This window comes from Octopus sinensis, linkage group LG7 (assembly GCF_006345805.1).
Source record: "Octopus sinensis linkage group LG7, ASM634580v1, whole genome shotgun sequence".
Lineage (NCBI taxonomy): Eukaryota > Metazoa > Mollusca > Cephalopoda > Octopoda > Octopodidae > Octopus > Octopus sinensis.
In genome coordinates, this window is record NC_043003.1 from 6,703,002 (window position 1) to 6,716,096 (window position 13,095).

A 13,095-nucleotide genomic window follows, 5' to 3' on the forward strand; every position below is an offset into this window, starting at 1 on the left:
AACCCTCAAATGCCCACGATGGCAATGTAGCTAATTGCGTCGTGGTCGGGGAAAATGATAAACAAAAATGCATTTGACATGGAGAGTTAAGACTAAAGAAAAAAGATTTACAAAATTATTGTTTATTAATTAATTAATTATTGTTGGAATACAATTAAATAATGAATGACACGTTTTACAAATTACTTTTAAAACTCGTGGGGGCGCGCGGGGGGTAGCGTGGCAGAAGCCACTGCTCCAGCTTGTTAAAACCATGAACTTTACCACTATTAAACATGCGATGGCCACGGTTGGAATGCATATACGTGATTAATAGCTTTGCTTGATCAGAATTGGTTCGAGATTGACTTTCAGTTAATCAAAAAAAAATAAACGAAAAACTTTAAACTTCTTCAAATAATTTGTGTGTGTGTGTGCTTGTATGTACTATCGCCAGTTAGGTATGCTTGTCCACATGTGTTTGTGGTGAGTGATTTTTTTTTTTTTTTCTCTGGGTTATTTAAATTTGTTCTACATTAATCATATTGACTAATGACACATCTAAAAATACCTCCTGGAAAGGTTCGCGTTAGGCGCGCACGCGTGTCTGGTTACACACCTCCATCGGAGTCGACCTGGGCTTAAACAACAACACAAAAAGTTGAAGAAAATGTCTTGGTGTCGGAATTTGGCAGGAAAAAAAGTGAAGTGTCGGGTTTTCTTTTTATTCAGATTAAAATAGGTACAAAACGTAGAGTCGTTAAAAGTTGGTCATTTATACAAAAATAAACTTTTCAGCAGGATTTTGTTTACTGTTAATTTTTATATATTTTTTTTTAATCTTTTGTCGCAAATGTTCGATAATGAAGGATCCGTTCATTCATAGTTTCGTTTGATAGAATAATTTTACAATCAACATACTTTATACACAACGGCAATTACCTCACCGGTTTTGAAGGGCCTGTGGGTGAAGACCACGGGCCCAGCATCTCCTCCCGTTTAGAAAAAAAAAATGTTGTGCAGTTTCTACTGGACAGATTTTGATGCTAGCGATCTCCACAACAATAAAAAGTAGAAAGATGAGTCAGGTGAAGAGGTGGAGGGCATCAGTGTTAAACGTTAAAGTCTCACCTGACGTGGTCAGGTGAAGTCATTGATAGACGTGACCAAACAGGAGATAAACGAAACGATTTGAAAGATAACCTGACTTACCGCAAAAACATTCCACCTTGTCATTGTTGTCGAGGATAGCAACAATAAAACTGACATAAATAAGATGGGTTTTTTTAAGCATTTACGTTTACACGCACGCACACACGTCTGTGTCTGTTATGTGTATGTGTGTGTGTATATATATTCAGTCCAGCGACTGAAATATACATGCATTCATGTATGTGTGTGTGCGTGTTTTCAGTCTGTTCCTTGCTGGAGATAAGCAATCGTTAACAACAAACCCTGACATCGAAGTGAGTTTAAAAATCATGGTTTTCAACAAACTCTGAATGTACTACTGAGTACCATCTATATATACATATGTATAGGTAACTGGACTGCAACCATGCTGGGGTACCACCTTTGCGGGTCTACTCATATACAATAACATCAATTTGTCGAACCGATAGTTCTGGGACATAACATGAATACCAAATGTTGTTAAACCGTTGTAAATATAAACACACAAATATATATATATATATATATATATATATATATATATATATATATATATATATATATATATGTACGCGTGAGTGACGGGCATCGGTACAGTTTCCGTACCCCAATTCTACCCTCAGAAGTTATAGGTCAACCGGAAGCAGTCGTAGAAGACCTTTGACCAAAAGATCGATTATGGAATCACGTGCTTTCCTACTGAACTCCAGAATTCCTCTTACATGTGTCTGTTATAGTACAAATATAGAAAAAGAAGATATATTGTGTTGTTGTTGTTTTGGCTGTTGACGCAGAAAAGTTGTTTGGCCTCAGGTAAATTCATGAGAAACCAAATTTAACTTCAAAAGTTCGATTACCACTTTTTAGGAGTTTTTGTTTTTTTTTACAGATTTCTCAGTTAATTTTATGGCATTGGTGGTTTATCAGATTGTAAATTCCAATAAGAACTTTATTTCCTTTGTTGTAGTGGATAAATAAATTTTTCTAGTTTAAATATTTCCATAGTATCTTAAATAAACTTCTGCTCCGTCCACGGGGCTAGACAAAGTTCGTGTGTGTGTGTGTGAGTATTTACATGTGCAATTTCTCTCGTAAAGCTCTTATATGGAGTTCAGTAACAAAAATCACAGCAATTAAGACGGGCCAGCCGATGTAAAGGATAAATGTGAGGAATTCCCAGACTTTATCTATAAAAATAGCAAACAAAACCATCTGAAGTAAAGCTATGGCTGCGGAGTATCGCCACAACAAAAATATAATAGATGTACTGGAAGAGTGTAGCAATTCTACCTGAAGAGCAGCTTGTGCGGGATCTTTGATTGGAACTTGGAGGATAGCTGAGAGTCTGGCTACACTTTTGTCCCACATGGCAGCCGCGAGAAGTAATTGCATACCAAATGAAAAGCAACGAAAAAAAGCCGTGAATTTGCTCACATGTCCATTTTGTTTTTCAGTAATTGTAGCAGCCCCGTTTGGACTGTCCATCAGTAGGTCAGTTTTTGTCCAAGGTAAGGTATTTTGTTGTCTTTTAGAGGGGGGGTTACGGCACAAATTAACGGCCAGTCCTATACAGAGCGCCGTGCCACCAATCGTGTCACACGCACCGTCGATAACGTAACCCACAGAGGAGCGATGCGATTGAAATAAATGCACTTTACCTGCTCTTGCACGGTAGACTATTCCATCAAGCGTGTCCAACAGACCGTGCATCTGGAAGACCAACACGGCAATCCGACGGGTGTATAAGGAAGGTGAACTGACGAGTTTACCAGACAATATAGTGAGGCACATGTGGAAAATACTTATCATGTTTGGAGTAATGAAGTAAAAAACACCACTGAATCCGGTGAGTTCATCAAAAAATTCCATGAGTGGACTTGTAATCCAGTGGTCGAGCGGATCCGTCATTAGCAGTTTCACGGTAAGAGGACGGAAGGGCGAGTACATGCCGTCGTTCTTTTCGCAGAGTACGCTGTTCTGTAGAGTTACGTAGAGGATAATATCCATGACGAGAAAATAAATAGCTACAATGAACAAAACTATGTAAAAAACATGTTTGGAAGTTCGTAAGTTTGTTGGTAAGTTCGTCATTTTGGCAATTAATTTGTTGGCAAACTGGGTTTAACATGAGTTGGGGGGGAGGGGGAAGAAAAGTTTAAAAGTTTAGAAATCGACGAAGTAAGAGCGACGGAGACGGCAGAGGCCTCTCACAACTTTTGTTGTTTATCGGACACGCAAACTGTTCTGAATGTGAGTGACTCGAGGCCCACCCTTCCCCCACACCACCAACCACCTCTCTCTCACAACTCACTTTACGCCTCCACTTACCTCCTCTTGTTCACATGGCAACACTTACTCACGCACTGTTTACATTCAGTTATCTCCCATTTGTCGCTAGATGGCAGGAGCTTATTCTCTGTAAAATCAATGAGAAGCATTCAGTTGGGCAGAAGTGCTTCTACGGAATGCTTCCAAGTCTGCAGCCTGCGAGCTTGATGGGCCATTTACATACAAACCGTTACCCAGACTAAATAAATATATATATATAAAAAAAAAGCTATGGCAATTCATATGGATGGAAGCACTCCGTCGGTTACGACGACGAGGGTTCCGGTTGATCCGAATCAACGGAACAGCCTGCTCTTGAAATTAACGTGTAAGTGGCTGAGCACTCCACAGACACGTGCACCCTTAACGTAATTCTCGGGGATATTCAGCGTGACACAGAGAGTGACAAGGCCGGCCCTTTGAAATACAGGTACAACAGAAACAGGAAGTAAGAGTGAGAGAAAGTTGTGGTGAAAGAGTACAGCAGGGATCACCACCATCCCCTGTCGGAGCTTTAGGTGTTTTCGCTCAATAAACACTCACAACGCCCGATCTGGGAATCGAAACCGCGAGTCCGCTGCCCTAACCACTGGGCCATTGCGCCTCCACGGCAATTCATATATAACACCAACCACAGATCTGCTTGTTTCCTCATCTTTTTTTTTACAGCAATTACAACGGCTTCTGTTCCTCTCAACTGGCAAACTATGTCGCAACTCCCTCTTATTACTAACACAGACGCAAGGAGAGAGACCTCAGCATATCGCTGGTACTTTATCTGTTAATGAAAAGCAAAGGACATGACTGCAGCGTAAACAAATTTAATTTCCACAAAGGTGATCTCAGGTTCAATACTATAAACTAAGCAACTTCAGTGTCTGCTGGCAGAGTTTTATCCTCATCATTATTATTAAGGCAGCGAGCTGGCAGAAGCGTTAGCACGCCGGGCGAAATGCGTAGCCGTATTTCATTTGCCGCTACGTTCTGAATTCAAATTCCGCCGAGGTCGATTTTGCCTTTCATCCTTTCGGGGGCGATAAATTAAGTACCAGTTATGCACCGTTTGTCCCCTCTGTGTTTAGCCCCTTGTGGGTAGTAAAGAAATAGAAGACTGGAAACAACCGTGTTTGTACAATGGTGATACACATTTACAGAGTCAATGTGAAGGACACACAAAGCACCACACACGTGGAAGAGGTAGACCCAGGAAGACATAGGATGAGGTGGTGAAGCATGATCTTTGGATGTTGGGTCTCACAGAGGCAATGACAAATGATCAAGACCTTTGGCAGTTTGCTTTGCTTGAGAAAACTTGTGGACAGTGCCAGTGAAATGTAAAATGCACCCATGATGGTGACACATAAAAGACATCCACTAACATCCGTAGAGTCTCTGGTGTTAGGAAGGGCATCCGACCATAGAAACCCAGCCAAAATCAGACTGCAGCCTGGCACAGCTCTCCAGTTCACCAGTTCCAGTCCAACTGTCTAAACCATTTCAGCATGGGAAACGGACACTAAATGATGATGATAATGATGATGTAGGCATGGCTGTGTAGTAAGTTTGTTTCTCAGCCCCATGGTTCTGAGTTAAGTTCCACTGCATAGCACCTTTGGCAAATACTTTCGGTTATAGCCTTGGGCCGATAGAAGAAACTTGCTCAAGCTTCCACACAGTGGCATTCAACCCGAGACTACATAGTTGGGAAACAAGCTTCACAAAGACATTTGGTTGTAGATAATTGCTGAGACCTTTGTGGAAGAAGGACCATTCGAGTTCCTTTCTTATAATCAGGAGAAAAAAGCAGTGTCCAATAACCGTTTGCAGGACCAGCAACATTCATAGAAGAAAGAAAAGTATCCACAACCTGGGCAGCTGAGCCAAGAACCAAGCAACAGATTCAGTCTGCTCCATTTACGACCACCACCACCTCCTGCCACTGGTCACTGGTCAGCAGATAACCTCCTCTCACCAATTACTATCATCCTACAAAAGAATCCAGCCACTGACCACTAATAATAATCCCATCTACTACAGACACAAGGCCAGCAATTTTGAGGGGAGGGGGACTAACTTATTGCATCAACCGAAGTGCACAACTGGTACTTATTTCATTGAACTGCAAAAGGATGAAAGAATTCCAACTCAGAACATTTGGCCTGCAAGAATTGCTAAACATTTGTCTGCCAACTTGAATGCCTTCTCTCAATAATAATTCTGACACAAAGCCGGAAATTTTAGGAGGGGAGGTAAGTCCACTACATGCACTTCAATGCTCAACTGGTGTTTGGTTTTATCAACCTCGAAATATTGAAAGGCAAAGTTGATCTAAACAGCCGTAAGAAATGTCACAAAACATCTTCATCAAACCTCTTTTGACTCTGCTAACTCACTTGCCTTTAATGGTTTCAAAATTTGACACAAGGCCAGCAATTTTGAGGGGAAAGTAAAAGTCAATTTACATCAATCTCAGTACATAACTGGTACCTTATCCTATCAACCCCAAAACAAACAAAAAAATGGAAGCTGACTTTGAACTTAAAGCAGAGTCACAGAATCTACAAGAGATTCTAGCCGATGCTCTACAACTCACTACCTTCTTCAATAGTAAAGTCTTATCAAACGGTTTCTCACTCTCTGCCTCCTCCTCCACCTTTTCAATTCATTTCTCCTTCCCCCTACAACTGAGATTCACCATGTCTGTCTGTTAGTCACTCTCTTTGCGGGTTTTCGGAAATTGGAGGTGAGAGATGTTTAGAGTAGGGTTTCCTGTATTAACGAGAAACCTACCACTCAGGCATCCCTAATCCACCCTTTATTCATTTTCTGGTAGTAAGAATGTATACCTATTTCTTTATTACCCACAAGGGGTTAAACATAGAGGGGACAAACAAGGACAGACATAGGTATTAAGTCGATTACATCGACCCCCCAGTGCGTAACTGGTACTTAATTTATCGACCCCGAAAGGATGAAAGGCAAAGTCGACCTCGGCGGAATTTGAACTCACAACGTAACAGCAGACGAAATACCGCTAAGCATTTCGCCTGGCGTGCTATAAGAGAGTATACCCTGACACTTCAACTCTATCTTTCGTTTCCAACTAGGATAGCCATGTGTCTACAAGACACCTGTTCTTTGCCCTGCTGTCACAGATTAACCCTCTCAACCCTGCACCTCATCTCAGTTGAGGGATCTTTCTATGCCGGTTACTTGGTGATCTTCTTAGTGCTCAGTTCACTGTGTAAAGTGGTCGGCATTAGGAAAGGCATCCAAAACAAACATCAGAGTTTTATGTTGGTTAATGGCTCATTTGATCTTTGTCAACCCATCCAACCCACACCAGCATTAAATAATGATGCAGAAATAAGAGAATTCAAAAGTATAATTAATTCTTTCTTAAGGCGCAGGAGTGGCTGTGTGGTAAGTAGCTTGCTTACCAAGCACATGGTTCCGGGTTCAGTCCCACTGCATGGCACCTTGGGCAAGTGTCTTCTACTATAGCCTCGGGCTGACCAAAGCCTTGTGAGTGGATTTGGTAGACGGAAACTGAAAGAAGCCCGTCGCATATATGCATATGTATATATATATGCGTGTGTGTGTTTGTGTGTCTGTGTTTGTCCCCCTAGCATTGCTTGACAACCGATGCTGGTGTGTTTATGTCCCCGTTACTTAGCGGTTTGACAAAAGAGACCGATAGAATAAGTACTGGGCTTACAAAAGAATAAGCCCCGGGGTCGAGATGCTCGATTAAAGGTGGTGCTCCAGCATGGCCGCGGTCAAATGACTGAAACAAGTAAAAGAGTAATGATATTAATGAGAGACTTTGCTTTTGAAGTAGTATTACTTAAGTGTGTCTCGAACTTCAACATTCGCAATGCTGGTCAGCAAGGCATTGGAAGTGAATGAGATCACAATAGCACCACACCTGACCAGGACATCATTCTGTCACAGAGTTACACATTTACAGCTCAGTGAACAGCAGCAACAGGAAAGGAAGCATTTTACTCCAGAACACAACACACGATTCAGAACAGGAATTATAACAATGACCTAACGATTGCCTCTGCAACATGCTGAGCACCAGGCAACACCACTTTAACTCTGAAATATTAATATTACCATAGCTGATGTTGAAACTGTTATGTCAACTTTGAAGTTAATCCTTACTTTCAAATTGAAGGCAAGGACCAACACTTACGATGGCGTGGCTCCTAAGATCCAGGTAGGGGTATTATAAACTGTATGGCGGGCTGGCAGAAGCGTTAGCACGCCGGGTGAAATGCTTTGCGGTATTTCGTCTGACGCTACGTTCTGAGTTCAAATTCCACGAAGGTCGACTTTGCCTTTCATCCTTTCGGGGGTCGATTAAATAAGTACCAGTTACGCACTGGGGTTGATATAATCGACTTAATCCGTTTGTCTGTCCTTATTTGTCCCCTCTATGTTTAGCCCCTTGTGGGTAGTAAAGAAATAGGTATTTCGTCCGTCTTTACGTTCTGAGTTCAAATTCCGCCGAGGTCGACTTTGCTTTTCATCCTTTCGGGGTCAATAAATTAAGTGCCAGTTACGCACTGGGGTTGATATAATCAACTTAATCCGTTTGTCTGTCCCCTCTGTGTGTAGCCCCTTGTGGGCAGTAAAGAAATAGGTATTATAAACTGCGAGATGGTTTCAACTTTGCTATGAATGGTCTCTTAACAGGTTCCAGTTTTCTTCTACTAAATTTCTGTGGTCAGCTCAAAGTCTGCGGGAAGAAACGCTTGCGTGCACGCGCATGTGTGACAGGTTTCTACAGTACCACCCAATGCATTTGAACCGATAGCAAAGCAAACTTCTTACCCACAAAGCCATGCCCAAACATTTCATAAATAATTAATTTTTGTTTCATTAATGTCACTATCAACTTATTGTTTGGATCATAATTCAACAAAATATTCTCATAAAAAAAAGTGTACATCTTAAATATGAACATTTTAAGAGCGAGTTTTCTATTAAGCAACCAGATGTGAGCTTCACAAGTTTTCTAAAATAACTTGATACTTATCTTAAGTCACGCCTGGTCATACAGGTGATGAATGCCAGGGGTAAACACAGACACAAATACACGAGGACTCTCCAGCACATCATTGGTGCCCTAAATGCAACTGTTTGTAATATTACAGTTAATAAGATAAGGCACACAAAAACCCAGATAAGCTAAAACACTGAGGTTCAGTTTACATCAATGAACCTAAAGATAACTATGTTCCTTACATTTCTGATCTTCATCTAGAAATGATCATACTTAATGACATGTTAATTATAAGCTAATTAGATAACTTTGAGGGTATTTATAACTAATGACACAAATTGGAAAATCAAATACAGAGATTTTATATATTATGTAACAGTATTACAACATGCCTATTTCTTTATTACCCACAAGGGGCTAAACATAGAGGGGAGAAACAAGGACAGACATAGGTATTAAGTCAATTAGATCGACCTCAGTGTGTAACTTGTACTTAATTTATCGACCCCGAAAGGATGAAAGGCAAAGTCGACCTCGGTGGAATTTGAACTCAGAATGTAACAACAGACGAAATACGGGTACGCATTTCGCCCGGCATGCTAACAATTCTGCCAGCTCGCCGCCTTCAAACAGTATTACAACATACCATTGGTTGATTAGAAACCACAGTTTTCTAAATATCCAGGCATTTTTCTCTAAATCTTGTGGCATATCTGCAAACTGTCAGTGGCACCAATGGTCATAAACATCTCCACTATAATATGAATGTACCTGACCAGCTGTGTGAGTGCTCTACACAGTACTAACGCCCCACACAAGTAACTGAGAGATGATTATGGAGCAACAGCAAAATTCAGATTAGATGACATCACTCCTAGAAAAGATGTGGTTAATTCTACAATACAGGATATACACCTATATATATACATATAAGAGCACTCTATCGGTTACGATGACGAGGGTCCCAGCTGATACGATTAACGGAACAGCCTGCTAGTGAAATTAACGACCAAGTGGCTGAGCACTCCACAGACTCATGTACCCCTAACGTAGTTCTCAGGGAGATTCAGCATGAATGTGACAAGGCCAGCCCTTTGAAATACAGGTACAACTCATTTTTGCCAGCTGAGTAGACTGGAGCAACGTGAAATAAAGTGTCCTGCTCAAGGACACAACGTGTCGCCAGGAAACGAACTCACGACCTTACAATCATGAGCTGAATGCCCTAACCACTAAGCCACGCGCCTTCACACACACACACACACACACAGAACCACACTAATAGCTTAGAAATGAAATTTAGGATGTCTTAGTTTTCTGTGAATCGGTTTTGATAAAACTTTTCCCAGCTGTTTTGCACATTATGGCAACACCATTGTTATGATTTCATTATTCTGTGTAAGGTCCTTTTCCTTTCTTTTTTATTTCAGATTTTTCAGCCTTTGGGTGAACCACGCTAATAGCGTCTCTCCCCTCTAAGAACAATGTGACATGGGAAAGGCCTTAACAATGGAGAAAGGTCTGTCATCATCAAGGAAAGTGCTAAAGACACCTTTCTTCATGTCATTGCAGAAAAGTTAGGTTGTAATGTGGACACAGCCAATTCCTGAAGGACCCTTCGCCAAAGACGAAACGATCCGATTGTGGGAACTCCAAGACTGATGGCTAAGGATTTAAGGAACATTGGCTGCAAGTTATGTGGGAAACCTGGACATACAAGCAAAGCCATTTTCCCCACCTCCAGAAATCACATCCAAGGGACAATGCGAGGATCCCTGAAACTGCCTCATCACGGGAGTTTGAGGCTTCAATGGGCCCCCAAAAGTATATGACAGTTGTTGTCTTCTGTTCACTGACGAAACCAGATGTACCTGATGGCTGGGTCTATTTTGGAGATGAGAGTCACCAATGTTTACAATGTCAACAACAGAGTGGAAGAGTCATGTTGTGGGCTGGTATCATTAGGGACAGACTTGTTGGCCCCAGTCGCGGTGCCTGACGGGGTTAAAGGGACTGTAGCAACCTACTGCAATCTTCTGAAGATTGCAGTAGGTTGCTACAGTCTTGGGTCCCTAGCCAGATGACATACTGCTGTCACTTCTAAGCAATCTCATATTCATGCATGACAACACTCTCTCCCACTCTGCTAGGACCACCCAAATATTACTAGGGTCTTATGGCATACAATGTGAAAGGTTGATGATGTGGGCGCCAGCGTCTCCAGATCTCAACCCTATTGAAAATCTTTGGTCCATCATTAAACACGATGTTTATGCCGAAGGACGCCAACTTATGTTGAAAGATGTCTTATGGGTGATCATCAAAGCTGCAACAGAGGCAGTGCAACCTGCTAATATTAAGAAATTGACAGATTCCATGACTAAGAGGGTTTTTGAAGTTATGCGTCAAACTGGGAATCATGTGGCTAAATAATTCATTATGTCAATAAATGTTACAATATTATGCTTCTCTGTTAAATATACACCCAATGCCTGCTAAATATGTATCATTACTCATCGTTTTCTTAAAGAAAATGTCTAGACGGGCTATTTTCATTCAAAAGCTATTACCGTGGTTCACCCAAAAACTGAAGAATCTGAAATAAAAAAGAAAGGACGTTACACAGAATAATCAAGACATAACAATGGTGTTGCCAGAGTGTGCAAACAAGCTGCGAAAAGTTTTACCAAAATCGATTCACAATAAACTGAGAAATCCTAAATTTCCCTCCTAAGCTATTAGCATGATTCTGGGTGTGTGTATATATATATATATATAGGCGCGTAAAAGCACCGTCCGTTCGTGGCCGTTTGCCAGCTCTGTCTGGCCCTGTGTCGGTGGCACGTAAAAGCACCATCCGTTCGTGTACGTTGCCAGCATCGCCTGGCCCCGTGCCGGTGACACGTAAAAGCACCATCCGTTCGCCAGCTCTGTCTGGCACCTGTGCAGGTGGCACGTAAAAAACACCCACTACACTCGCGGAGTGGTTGGCGTTAGGAAGGGCATCCAGCCGTAGAAACACTGCCAGATCTGACTGGGCCTGACGAAGCCTTCCAGCTTCACAGACCCCAGTTGACCCGTCCAACCCATGCTAGCATGGAAAGCGGACGCTAAATGATGATGATGATAGGCGCAGGAGTGGCTGTGTGGTAAGTAGCTTGCTAACCAACCACATGGTTCCGGGTTCAGTCCCACTGTGTGGCATCTTGAGCAAGTGTCTTCTACTATAGCCTCGGGCCGACCAAATCCTTGTGAGTGGATTTGGTAGACGGAAACTGAAAGAAGCCTGTCGTATATATGTATATATATATATATATGTGTGTGTTTGTTCCCCCAGCATTGCTTGACAACCGATGCTGGTGTGTTTATGTCCCCGTTACTTAGCGGTTCGGCAAAAGAGACCGATAGAATAAGTACTGGGCTTACAAAAGAATAAGTCCTAGGGTCGAGTTGCTCGATTAAAGGTGGTGCTCCAGCATGGCTGCAGTCAAATGACTGAAACAAGTAAAAAATATATATATATATATATATACACGCGCACACACATGTATATACATGCAGACAATGATGATGTATGCATGTCTCACAGGCCCACACCTTACACACCCTCAGAGTTGGCACATTCTGGTATGGTCATGTGTTGCGTATCGATGAGGACAGGAGCGTGAAAAACTGTCACACTCTAGCGGTAGAGGGAACCTGTGGAAGAGGTAGACCCAGGAAGACTTGGGATGAGGAGGTAAAGCACGACCTTCGAATGCTGGGCCTCATGGAGGTGATGACAAGTGACCGAGACCTTCGGAGGTATGCTGTGCTTGAGTAGACCTCTTAAGCCAAGTGAGACTGTAACTATGGCCTATGCCAGTGCAGCATAACTGGCCCCTTTAAGAGTACCCTTCAATCATTGGGCAATAAACTGTACTTGCGATGACCTGTTGAGTCAAGTGAAGTCATTGTCATGGCCAATGCCAGTGCTACCTGACTGGTTCTCATACCAATGGCACATAAAAGGCACCATTCGAACGTGGCCATTATCAGCGCCGCTTGATTGGCTCCCGTGCCAGTGCCAAGTGACTGGTTCCTGTGCCAGTGACATGTAAAAGCACCACTCAAGCATGGTCAATACCAGTACTACCTGACTTGTCCTCATGCCAGTGGAACATAAAATGCACCCACTACACTCTCGGAGTGGTTGGCATTAGGAAGGTCATCCAGCTGTAGAAACACTGCCAGATCAGATTGGAGCCTGGTGCAGCCTCTTAGCTTGCCAGTCCTCAGTCAAACTTTCCAACCCATGCCAGCATGGAAAGCAGGCGTTAAACAACAATGATGATGATGACACACACATATATATATAGATATGTTTACATATGTATATACATATGTAGGCGCGGGCATGGCTGTGTGGTTAGGGAGCTTGCTTCCTAGCTACATGGTTTCGGGTTCAGTCCCACTGCGTGGCACTTTGGGTAGGTGTCTTCTACTATAGCCCCGAGCCAACCGGAGTTTTGTGATTGAATTCGGTAGGTGGAAGTTACTGCCGTGTGTGTATGTGTGCATATAGCTGTTCAGTGCCTCTCCGAAAGAGAGAGAGGGATAGA

The 13,095-nt window shown here is 42.3% G+C and overlaps 1 protein-coding gene and 1 long non-coding RNA gene across 2 annotated transcripts; both read right to left on the reverse strand.

The window, feature by feature from the left end:
- Positions 1-2,223: 2,223 nt before the first annotated feature.
- Positions 2,224-3,243, reverse strand: LOC115213952 (ceramide phosphoethanolamine synthase). Its single transcript, XM_029782954.1, has one exon. It carries the CDS (start codon positions 3,241-3,243, stop codon positions 2,224-2,226), a length of 1,020 nt encoding a protein of 339 aa, XP_029638814.1.
- Positions 3,244-8,389: 5,146 nt separating this feature from the next.
- Positions 8,390-9,339, reverse strand: LOC118764159. The gene is made up of 3 exons (XR_004999943.1): positions 9,141-9,339; positions 8,768-8,886; positions 8,390-8,731 (listed from the first exon to the last, which is right to left on the reverse strand). It is a non-coding gene; the product is annotated as an uncharacterized LOC118764159 (long non-coding RNA).
- Between the last annotated feature and the right edge of the window lie 3,756 nt (positions 9,340-13,095).

Bases quoted from the DNA above. Each gene is read 5' to 3' on its own strand.
- LOC115213952 (XM_029782954.1), bottom strand. From the start codon at position 3,243: ATGACGAACTTACCAACAAACTTACGAACTTCCAAACATGTTTTTTAC.